The 12,248-nt window shown below is 56.1% G+C and overlaps 1 protein-coding gene across 2 annotated transcripts in view; it reads right to left on the reverse strand.

Annotated features, from left to right (window-relative positions):
• GMDS (GDP-mannose 4,6-dehydratase) overlaps nucleotides 1-12,248 on the reverse strand; it is a 411,761-nt gene that overhangs the window by 52,286 nt on the left and 347,227 nt on the right. For both annotated transcript variants that reach the window (XM_045162304.1, XM_045162305.1), the window contains exon 6: nucleotides 4,303-4,399. In XM_045162304.1, coding sequence (XP_045018239.1) covers nucleotides 4,303-4,399 — 97 coding nt within the window. The remainder of the gene's footprint in view (nucleotides 1-4,302; nucleotides 4,400-12,248) is intronic.

Consider the following 12,248-nt stretch of genomic DNA (forward strand, 5'->3'; position numbering starts at 1 on the left):
GTGGTAATTTGATTAGAAACAGGCCACATGTTTCTGCTGAAGGAAGGTGTTGTTTTAACTGGCTTTGCCTTCTTTGAAGTTACTGCTTTCCCAGATCTAGATTTTAACTCAGGACTTTTTTCTAATATCTATAAAGAATGGGAATAACATAATGTATCTAGGTAAAGAAAGAAAAAGCCAGTCACAGTGGCCGGTGTTGGAAATACCACATCAAGAAAAGTCCATGTTAGAGACAAACAGGACAGGGAGGAAAATTCAGCTCCATCGTCAGTGGAATTTAAAGATATTTTTTCATGAAAAATAGGTGCTTTCAAATTTGGTCTGTGAATGCATTTCCCATAACATTTCTTAAAGTGCTCTGCAGAAAAAAAAAAAAAAAAAAAAAAAGGCAGTTTTTGGTTTGTTTGTTTCACCGAAAAAAAGAAAATCTTAGCTTTTCTTTAAGTGAACTGACCATTTGGTGTGATTAACAATTGCCACGTTGGGATGAATACTTCTTAATCCAATCTTTGTGAATTTCCCAAGTTAAAAATTTTCAGACAAAAAGAAAACATCTTTGTTATTATTTTAAATTAAGTAATAAATCATTGTTAAATTTCTCATATTTACATGATAATTCTATATCCCTGAATTGCTATTGAATTTTCAGAGACAGGGTCAGAAAGGATAAAAATCAAAATAAAAAAAGAATAAAGAAATCAAAGTACATAGTAAAATGTTTGCTAGAAGCCTTGATTGTATCACGTCACTGACTTGTTAGCAGTTAATACACACAATCCTTCAGCGATGTCAGTCTGTCTTTCAAAAGGCAGTCGGCTTGAGTAACTGACCTGTTATTCCCACCTACACTCCCCATGGCGATGGGGTGTGTGTGTCGTCCATGCTCGATTCTTAGGGTCTAAAACAGGGTTTTGCAAATATTTGCTGAAAGAATGAATAACTAACAATAATAGCATCAATGCTGGGTGTTTTACTGTGTACCACTGTTCTAATGAGCAGTTTGTAGAACTGATTATTACTTCTACAACAATTCTTTGAAAGAAGTTTGACTATTAACTCCATTTTTAAAAACAGGCAGACAGACGCATCGAGGAGTAACAGGTTTGAGGTCACCTGTCTGTAATGGACAGTTTCTGAACTCAGGACGCCTGGCCTTCAGCCCAACACTGCTTCTTCCGGGGCACGGACACCCATCGCCAGGGCTCCGCGTAGCATGCACCCAGAGAGACCAGCAGAGGAGGGGGGCCCAGTCTTCACAGGGTGGTCACCAACCCTGGGAAAAGTAAAGCCCAGTTTCCAGAATCAAGTTCTCCACCCGAGCCAAACAACTAAACATTCAGGGGAAGCCCAGAGGTGTCCACCGAGAGACCCAGAACAGGACTCCGCTCAGCTCTAAGTGGACGCCAGCATCCTGAGCTCAGACACACACTTTCAGGACTTCCATGCGGAGCGGGAGCGGGACCAAGGAGCCCGCCGCGGTGAGATCAACAGGGGAAAGGTCCCCGGATAGGAGTTCTGCTCCATAAAGAACCACTGGTGGGCTCCCTGGGGCTCATGCTGGGCTCTGCTGGGTAAACAGCCTTCCTTGGTCTGAATCTTATTCACAAAATGACACAGATCTGTGCCTCCCGTTAGTCTTGCTTGCGGATGCTGGTGTTCAGGGGCCTGCCATGTCCTGAGAGCCTGCCCCCATGTTTCCTGTCTGGCATTTCCCCCTGGCAGTCTCTCCGGAAGCACTGGACCCTAAGATGATCTAGTTCTGCGGTTGGCTCCGAGGTGTGCGAGGTGCTGAAGACACAGGACAAAGTGGCCAGGGAAAGGAGCTTTTCTAGAACCCGAGGAGGGAGGAGCCTGTGGCCCCCGAAGATGGACCTGACCACAGAAAAGGCAGGCCGCCGCCGGCCCTGGGGGGCTCCACGGCCCCCACGGCCCCCACGCCCAGCGCTTCTCAGGCCTCGTCCCAGCGACCCCCGCCCCCCCCGGCTGCTGGACAGGGCCCAGACCCAAGTGCAAGCTCGCGCCGGCGGCTCTGGGTCTGGTCCCCTTTCACCTGGAGGAACACAGCGCCCGGGGCAGCTCTGCCTCAGCCTGTCAGACTGCTCGGTTCTGGGAAAGCTGCTGTGCTGAGGAATGAGGTGAAAAGTTGAGCCTCACTGCACATGCCCCACGGAGCCCTGAGCGGGGCAGGGAGGACAGGCTCCCGCAGCAGTAACGGGGGCCTGGGGGCGACAGATGGGCGAGAGGAGCCCACGGAGCCAGGTGGCGCCTCAGGCTCAGACGCCCTCTGTGGACAGACCTGCAGAGCAGGTACCACCACGGCGTCCGCGGGAACAAAAGGACGGACTGACGCGGAGCTTTGGCAGGAAAGATGGCCCACGGGGGCTTCGAAAACCGACTCGTGAGCCCTAGGCTCCTCTGCTCTCTCATGCCATGTCCCCACCAAGCCCCAGGGTCCCCAGGTGAGGCTGACAGCCAAGCTGCTGGTAACGGCCTCCTGGCTTCGGAAAGAAGGCCCGGGGTGACGGTGTCACGGGTGGAGGGCTGGCCCCGTCCACTCCCAGTCTGAGATGGCAACTCGCGTTGCAAGCTGGGACACAGGCTGCCCGTTTAGGCTCCAGAAATACGCCAGCCTGCGGCATCTCTGGGCCCGGGTGGGCAGCGGGTGTGGGCTCCAGGGCAGGGCCCCCTGCTGCGTCAGCAGGGCCGCCCCGGCCCCTCCCGGCCGCACATCCCCTGCCGGCACACCCACTCCCGGCACAGCACGCCATTGTTCGCCGCAGTCAGAGGCCGCCCCGCCCGGCTGGACAGCCCTGCACACTTCCTCTCCTCGCTGTCCCGCCCAAGTGGACTGCCCGTGAAACGCTGCCTCTCCTTTGTCTGAGACAAGACCGGCTGATGGTGATCACCGAGACACGTTCACTTTCAATCTTCCTTCGCGGGGCTTTCCTGACCTCAGAAAGGTGGCGCGGCAGCCAGGAATTTGGTTCAAAACACAGGTCGAACAGGTTCCAGGGTAACGTGTTCACAGTTAACACACATTTCGTTTGGGAACCACCACATTTGAACACCTCTCTCAAGACGCTGCTTTCTATCACCCCAGGTCTGTCCCTTTAAAACAGTGAGTTTCGACCTGAGTGAAGGTGGCCCATGTTTAAGTGGCAACACCCAGCCAGGAATTCTTACACAGTGAGGGAAGGGGGGCGCTGTGCCCTGACACCTCCCAGCTGCTTCTCCAGACAGGAGCCCCTGCACGCAGAGACCACGCACCATACGCCCACCCACCCACCAACCGGCACTGATGCTGAGTTTACAGGAGCCCCTGAACACAGGGACCACGCACCATCCGCCCACCTACCCACCAACCGGCACTGATGCTGAGTTTACAGGAGCCCCTGAACGCAGGGACCACGCACCATCCACCCACCCACCTGCCAACCAGCACCTATGCCAAGTTTGTTATCGTCTGAGATAGGAAAAGAGTCCTCCTCAAAGAGTTCACAGTTTGGAGAAAAACATGTAAAGAAATGAGTATAACAAGCTGTTATACATGTTATAATATGGTATGTACAGCGTATGGTGTAGATCCAAAAGAAAAAGCTGGAAGCTCAGTGATGTAGTACACTGGCCAGTAAAGGCTTCACACCCACGACTATACTTGAGCTGAGGCTCAAAAAGTGTACAGGCTCACGCGGCTCAGGTTTGTGTGTGTGTGTGCATGTGTATGTGACTGTGTGTACATGTGTGTGTATGTGAGTGCACGTGTGTGTGACAGTGTGAATACATGTGGTTGTGTGCACCTATTCATGTGAGTGTGTGAGTACATGTGTATGCAAGTGAGTGCGTGTGTATGTGACTCAGTACATTTGACTGTGTGAGTGCACGTGAATGCGTGCATGTGTGTGTGAGTGCATGCGTGTGCATGTGAGTGTGTTTGTGAACGTGTGCAGGTGCGTGTGCACTGGGGCCTCCAGACCCTGCAGGTCATGGGGCCCTGGAAGACGGACATCCCGCAGGTTCTAGGACTCAGCCATCAAGCAGGCCTAACCTTGACTGGCCTGCCTTTGACCGGAGTCTCCATTTCTGAAACCAGCCCTTCCCCGGGTATGAGATATACCCCTGCTCTCCTTTATACAGCGGTGCCTCTTGTGCCAAGAACAGCGCCCCAAATTCGCCTCCCAGGGCTCTGGTTTGGGTAAGGCGCTAGGGTGGCAGACCGCCCAGTGTGGGGCTGGGCAGCCTGACCGTGGCGTCCAGGGACGACCTCCCAGGAGGGGCCAGTGGAAACACGGCCGAGAGTCTTACCACTTCAGTGGGCCGGTAGTACTTGAGGTCCACAGTCACGTGAATTTTGCCGGTCTCTTTACATCTGCCCACTTCGTTTTCATTCTTCCCTTCCCACCTGGAAAGGAGATAAAGACTTAGTCATCAGCACCTGGTTGCTTGGGAGCACCGGCCAGGGTGCCCGGCGGAGCATGGAAGCGCGTTAACTCAGGAGCGCAGGCCAACGCTAACCGCTAACCGCTAACCCCGCGGCCTTAGGGCCTTCCCAGATCCATTTCAAAAGTCAGGGCTTGCCCCGCCTCGTTAAAGACAATCACGATGCAGTCAGAAGTGAGACCTCAGTGAAGAGATTAGCCAGAATAAGGAATTCAGCAATTTTCCGGGATCTCAAAGACTCTGTGCTTCTTTAGACTATCCTTGATAAAGTCAATTATTATGAAGTAATCGCTTCTGTCTCTCCACCCCCCCTTTTTTTTTTGAGTTTTAGGTGTATTTATTGTAATTTTAATGCATTCCAATTTGGAACAAGTTTCATGTCCTAATTAACTGTTCACATCATCTCGGTATTACACACCAGTCACCTTGCTGTACCCAGGCAGCCACAGGCCCCAGTGACAAATCCCAGGTGACTAAATCTCCGAAAACTGTAACGATTCAGTCACTTCCTGCTAAGAAAGGGTCTGCCAGCCTCTCCTCCTCTTACTCAGCCGTGAGCTCTGTGGACTCGTTTTCCCCCGTAAACACCCACAGTCACCCATCCTCCAGGGCCCCAGGCACAGCCCCACTGTCCCGAGCCCGGGAGACAAGTGCACACGCTTCAACACTGGCTTCTCGCTGGAGCTTGATTTTACATTCTCACTTTTACAGAAACAGAGACTCTGCTTAGAGCTGACCTCTGCGCTTCCACAAACCAATACTCAAACAACAAAAACATACTATATAATTTTAATTATTTTCACAAATGAAACTTTTTGGCAAAGAAGGGAATACGTTGCAGGGTAATGTTTGACTCTAAAACTTGATCTCAGATCTTTGCTCTATCGGCGGGCAAAGAGTTCTATTACAGGGCGGACCTGTGCTCCGACCAGCCACAGGGGCTCATCCTGTGCCCCCAACCAGCCACAGGGGCTTGTCCTGTGCCCCGACCAGCCACAGGCGGCTTGGAGGGAAGAGCAGAGTATCACACTGGCCACTGGACCACGCGCCTTATAGGTGTCGTTGAAGATGGACAGCAAACGTTAATCGCGGTTGTATTCTGGACAGAGGTCGGGTATCAGAGACATAAAGCGGCATCACAAGCTTTATTTCTGATCGACCATCCGGAGGTTCTGTGTTTAAAGCGCTTTCTGACAGCATGGGGATCACATTTCATCGCTGGAGAAACAATAAGTTTGTGAGTACGCTGGGCTTGCCCACAGGCTAAAGGCAAATAGGAAAAACATCCCACAACACACAGAGAGTTACAGCAGATTATGTTGAACGAACTGGCATTTTCCATGAATTTTCTATTAATTAATTGACTCAAGAAAGGGTGTTTGGCTATTTACTTATTTGGTTTATTTTCTTACCCTTGCCTAGACTTACTTGGCAGGCTCAGAGCTAAGCCTTTGGAACACTCACCTGGACATGCTTTAGACTAAAGGTGCCGTGAGAGGGGAAGCCTGTGACCCCAGGTGGATGAAGACCAAACCTCAGCCCTCAGCCGGCGTCCACAGCACGGGAGGGCAGCTGAAGACCAAGCCTCAGCCAGCATCCACAGCAAGGGAGGGTAGCTGGTGAAGTCAAGATTCCCAGAGATCGCCTATGTAGCTCTAAAGTCGTCGTTTCCGCAGGCTCTCTCTGTGGGAGCGCTTCTAGTCAATGAAAGGACAGTTGTTCCTCATGAGCATGTTTTAGTTTTATTTTTGTTCACATTTCATACTCGCAAAGAGAAGCAAGCTCACATGCCTTCCTGACGCATCTCAGCAAGTGCTCACCCACATGTAACGTGCGGCGGGCCACGCTCATGCGGGAACACGGGCACACACGACACCGCCCCCCGCGTGTCTGGACCAGGGGCTGGGGGACTTTTTCTGCAGAGCTAGAAACGGACTGTCTCAGGCTTTGCCATAACCTAAGGCTCTGGTACATATTCTTCCTCCTTCTCTTTCCCAATACCATCTTTTTTTTTTTTTTTTTTAAACTACCATTTAGAACAGTAGAAACATCCTTGGAGAACAGGAGAACACAGGCCTTGCTGGGGTTCTGGCATGCAGACCAGTCGTCCGCCAGGTCCAGGGGACGAGTCAGGGACACATCCTCAGCCTCAGCCCCGGGAGGGCATCCGGTTCCGTCCACACCAGCAGGCCAACAGCGGGTGTCCGATGCCGTCCACACCGGCAGGCCGACAGTGGGCATCCGGTTCCGTCCACACCGGGGGGCCGACGGCGGGCATCCGGTTCCGTCCACACCGGCGGGCCGACGGCGGGCATCCGGTGCCATCCACACTGGCGGGCCGACGGTGGGCATCCGGTTCTGTCCACACCAGCGGGCCAACAGCAGGCTTAGGGTGACCTTCCCCGACATCATGGGCTCGCTGGGCTGCGCTGTGGTCCTGGGCCAACATCAGCACTTGTTGCAGCAGCTGAAGTGGGAGCAGCTGGGGAAGGGCCTGCCTGGCAGAACCGAGCAGGCACTTCGGGCGCCTGCAGGGTGAGCTGCCCACACGGAGGTCTCCTCTGCCCCACGCTGCTGGCCGGCCTGGAGGGGCGTCCGTGGCCACGGCTCTGAGCGAAGGGCTCAGAGCAGGACGGAGCCACAGAGCCACTTTCTGGTCTGCTCCAGGCAGCAGGCAGAAGCTTCGGCCAAGGGCCAGGAAGCCTTGGGTTGCAACAGTATATGGAGCGCTGTATTCACCAGCGAGAGGCACGGGCGGACCTGCCCTAACAGGTGACTCTGCGCAGAGCGGGCCTGTGCGCGGCTGGCGGGGAGTGAGGATCCCGCCGGTCGGCAGGAGCGCATCCTGCTCTCTGGGATGGTGTTCACCACGTGGGATCCCGCAGACTTGAACGGTGAAGTCAACTGCTGGCTCCTAAGGAGCGCTAAGAGCCTGAGACAGCACTGAGAGCAGATCTGAGCGCCACATGGCGAGATGAGGGGCAGCTCACACCTCCCTACCCAGGAGCCCCTCTGAGGAGTGGGTGGGGTGAAGCAAGCAGGGACCCCCAGAACCTACAGGGGTCCCTGCAGGAAGCGCTGCTGGAGCGGGGCGGGTGGGGCCGGGAGGTCGGCAGCAGAGGCCCCGGGTGGCTTGGGAGAGGCAGTGGCTCTGGATGGGAGGCTGGCTGCACCCTCTTCTCCTCCTTCCCCGACCCACCTGCAGACATGGGTCAGTCTACAAGGGCTGGACCGCGGGAGAGAAGAGATGACCTGCGTCAAGCAGACGGATGAGCATGAAGGATGGGGGAGGAGCCCCAAAAACAGGCTCACGAGTGGGCAGTGGGTAGGTGGAGCCGGGCAGCCCCGGGTGCTCAGGACGGAGGGGCTCGGTTCCTCCAGGAGCAGGCTGGGGCCCAGACCCCCGGGGCCCACATCACCAGGCGGCAGGCTCAGCATCCCTGTGATGGTGGCAGGAGGGACGGCCCTGCGCCCCCGAGGCGGGGTCCCCACGCGGAGAGCACATAGGTGGGCTGTACCTGAGCTCTGGGCACTCTCGGCCCCCAGGAGGTGCGGGGGTCAGGGTACCTCTTTCTAGGAGTGAGGCAGGGGTCAGGCTGGCCCCTGCTTGGGGGGGAGGCTAGGGACACTCTCTGGGCTCCATTCTCCAAGCAAATGGCCCTTCAGAGCCCCCAGAGTGACCAGAAGCCCCCGAGCTCTAGGTCCTAGAAACCCCAACCAGCTTTTAGGCCCCCACTTTCAAATATGAGCCAAACACTAAGGCTTGCCAGACATACGTGAGGAAAACCACACATACGGAGACAAGAGATCACAAGAGACAAACCGAAACAGAGCAACTTGGAGGCAACAGAACAAGCGGGAGGTAAGTGAGAGGAGAACGGACAGACAGGTTCCAGGCGCCCCCGCGAAGAGCCGCACAGTGACACGGTCCCAGGGGGCAAAAATAAGACACTGTATAAAATAAGGACGATTTGAAAACAAAAGATGCAGGGATTGGAAAAAATCCAGAAGAATTCAAGAGAAGATTTTGAAGACAAAATTGAGGTAATTTCTCAGAAAGTAGAGCAAAAAGATATAGATATGAAAAAGGAAGATAAAATCAGAAGATGGCCTCAAGAGGTCAGTATAATAGGATTTCCAGAAAGAGAGTGAAGGAAATAATTGTTTTCATATAAATGAAGAAAATGGATCAGAGCAGAAGAACAGATATTTCCAGACAGAAAGGGCCCCACCGAGTACCCAGACGCCAGGTGGGACTAGTGGCTCATGGCACGCAGTTTCAGAACATGGGGCGGGGTCGGGGGTGGGCTCGGCCTCTGGAAGCAGTGCCTTCCAAGTCCTGAAAGGAGGCTGTTTCCAACCAAGAAATGAACGCCGGCCCCTCATTCATGCTGAGGACAGAAGAGACATGCTTTCAGATGCTCTGGTCTCAGGAAACCAAACCACGAGGTTTTAAAAAGATGCCGGAAAATAGGGGCTGCCAAGCGTCCACCTGTCCAGGCGGGTCAGGTGACAAGTTGGCAGAGGGGCTGCTCCAGGCGACACGCCTGGGGCTGACGGGGCAGGCGAGGGACGGTCGCATGGGAAACGGGGCAAATGCAGAGAAACACGACTGTCGGTCTACGACGAGTGGTGCCAGTGGCCCCTGGAGCGCACACGGGGTTGTCCTGACGCTGTGACGTGTCTGTCACGGCTCTGAGAGATGGGGGGCGGAGCGTGGGATGCGGGGTGCAAGGGACGGAGCCTCGTCCTGAGCAACAGGCCAGGACAGAAGCCGCGAGGGGAGCAGAGCACAGCCTGGAGTCACAGCAGGGAAAGGCCAGTGACACGGCGGACGGGCTCCCAGGGAGAGGCGGCACACACGGGCAGGGCGGGCTCCCAGGGAGAGGCGGCACACACGGGCAGGGCGGGGGCTGATCCCAGACGGCCCAGGCTGGACGGGCTCCGGGGGCACGGAGAGCGAGCGAAGGGCGGGCGGGGGGGGACGCCGCGCGAGGAGAGCTGGGCCCTGCGCCTCTGCGAGCCGGCACGGGAGGAAGGGCCTCTCGGTGGGAGGACTGGGACGGCCACGATGCTGGGGAAGGAGCTGAAGGCAGAGGAGGCAGGGACGGTGGTCTGTGCGCACGGAGGCGGCAGCTGGAGCCCCTGGCCCATGGAGCGTCCGTGCCAGACGCGGACGGGGGAAGCGGGATTCCGGAGGGCAGCGCCCGGGGGGCTTCGGGGCACGAAGGGGGCTCCCAGGGCCCTTGCAGAGTCTCCCCTCCACCCCTCAGCCAGGGTCACTGCCACTTACTCCGGCTCCCGCTGCCACGCCCTGTGAACCAATAACCAACTACAACACAAAGGCTAAACTTTAACCCTCATGCCTGGGTTCCGGAAGAGGGCTGCCATGGGACTCATTCCCGGGGCTTCCACACCAGGCTGGGCGTGGCACCCAGGCGCATGGTCTGCGGCCTGCATGGGGGGAGGCGTCTGGGGGCCGAGTGGGGAGCGGAGGCCACTGGGGGATGGGAGAGAAGAGCGAGCAGCTTCCCCTCCTTCCCCTCCCCCACTGCAGGCGTCCTCTGCCAGGGGGCGGGGGTAATTATCAGCATCTCCTCTGCATCCCTCATCACCAGCATCACTCAGCTCAGTTCAGTCTCAGTCGAGTCCAACTCTTTCGACCCCATGGCCTGCAGCACCCCAGGCCTCCCTGTCCATCACCAACTCCCGGAGTCCACTCAAACTCTTGTCCGTCGAGTCGGTGATGCCATCCAACCATCTCATCCTCTGTCGTCCCCTCTCCTCCTGCCCCCAATCCTTCCCAGCATCAGGGTCTTTTCCAATGAGTCAGCTCTTCACATCAGGTGGCCAAAGTATTGGGGCTTCAGCTTCAGCATCAGTCCTTCCAATGAGTATTCAGGACTGATCTTTGGGATGGACTGGTTGGACCTCCTTGCGTCGAAGGAACTCTCACGAGTATCACTGGCAACTGTTAAATGGAGAACAGTCTCCTTTCACACTGTCCTCTGTCAGCTTCATCTGCAGGACCTCTGACGGGGGTGATTAGCTCCGTGGACAGGGCCCGTGTGGTCCAGCCTAACGAGGCCGAATGAGGTGGCTCAAGAGATGAAGCTAGAGAGACCAGGGGCGGCCCCCGCAGCGTGAGCTGAGAGCGGAGGAACACTCAGAGCCCCGGAGGCCTCGCCGTGCACCGCGGGCACCTGCGTCGTCTTCACACGGCTCTTATCTACCTGTGTTACTTGTATCAGACTCAGCTGGGGCGGCCTGTCCACGCACAGAGGCTGTGGCTGGGGCTCCTCCAGCCTCCCAGGAGGAAGCACCTGGGCAGCGGCCTGATGGGCAGGTGGGTGGTGGTTGGGAGGGGAGAGCCTTGAGCCCCTGGGCGTCCCCAGCAGCTCCTCCACTCCCGGCCAAGATTGCTCGTCTGCCCCCCACCCCCTTGTCCTCGCCGCGGGGTGCCGGGCACTGAGCTGAGCCGGGCTGAGGGCCCAGGTCTCTGTCCTCCAGGGGCCTCTAGCCTGGCGGCCACACAGGGCAGCAGAAGAGCGGCAGGGTCAGAGGACCAGGCGGCACCCGGCAGGAGCAGCTACGGCCGGGCAGGGCCCCAGGAAAGTCTCCCAGCCAAGACCCCGCAGATGGGCGCGGAGCCCCAGTCCTTGCCCCTCCCCACCACTGCCCACCTGCCCGTAGCAGCCAGGCTGGTCCCGGCCACGGCTGGGCGACTGAGCGGCCTCCGCGCCGGTTCTCAGGCCTCTCCACCACATGGGGGCCCTCCTCCTCGGAGCTCCCAGCCTCGTCTCCAGCAGTGACCCCACCTCCCTGCCGACATCACTCCAATCTCGGTCATGCGGCTGTTACTTCAGAAGTGATGATAGAACAGGCTTGCGTGATACCCACATCTGTTTGCATAGATTTGTAAATAATGGCTTCTCCTTATCACTGCATTAAAGCCTGCGCTTCTCAAGGGCAAGCAACAGTCTTGGTTATTTTGGGTGAGTTTGTCTCTGAGAGTAAAAAGGAAGAAGAAAACATGCTGGGAGCACGTGGGTGGAGCACCTGCTCTGTGTTCAGGTCAAAGCCCGTTTCATCAGGTAACTTACAGAGGCAGCAGTCACTCTGAGATCTGATGGATCCCTAGTTAAAGAACGTAACTGACCTGCTATCCAGAGGATTGCATCAACCGTCTGTGAGAGTTAGCGAGGGCTGCCCCGGCCTCCAAGGCAGACAGCATCAGAGCTGCGCGCACTGCTCATTCAAACACCTGCCACTTCAGTCGAAGCTCATATCGCTTAAGCTGTTATATTTTGTTTATTTTTTAAAATGGGTTAAAACCCTAAGTATCTCAGAAGTTCATATAAACACAAAATGAGGGCTTAGCTTTCTTAAGTGAGGAGATTCCGTCTCAGCAGTGAGTGGAGGCTGGTAAGCAGGGTCCAGTCTCCACACGGACACTTAGGGAGGAGGCTCGGGTCTGCTCAGAGTGTCTCCTCCAAGTTCTCAAGGGGCCCAACCCACGCCCACTTCTCTCCCAGCTCCACGGAAGACGCCAAGTGACGCTATCTCCACCCCTCAGCGTCTGAGAGTTCACTCAACTTGGCTAGACGGTGTGGATGTCAGAGAGGGCAGCCGCAGGCCACCGCGGGGAGCTAGAGCTCGGGGCGGGGCTGCTGAGAGGAGACGTGGGCCAGCGCGGCCCCAAACATGCGCTAACGTGCAGAACCTTCCAGAGAAAGAAGGCAGACCCCGGACGTTCCTTTGCCTGACTCCGCTCAAGTAGAACCCTAACATACAGCTGAAGAAACTTCATC

This window comes from Bubalus bubalis, chromosome 2 (genome assembly GCF_019923935.1).
Source record: "Bubalus bubalis isolate 160015118507 breed Murrah chromosome 2, NDDB_SH_1, whole genome shotgun sequence".
Taxonomy (NCBI): Eukaryota; Metazoa; Chordata; class Mammalia; order Artiodactyla; family Bovidae; genus Bubalus; species Bubalus bubalis.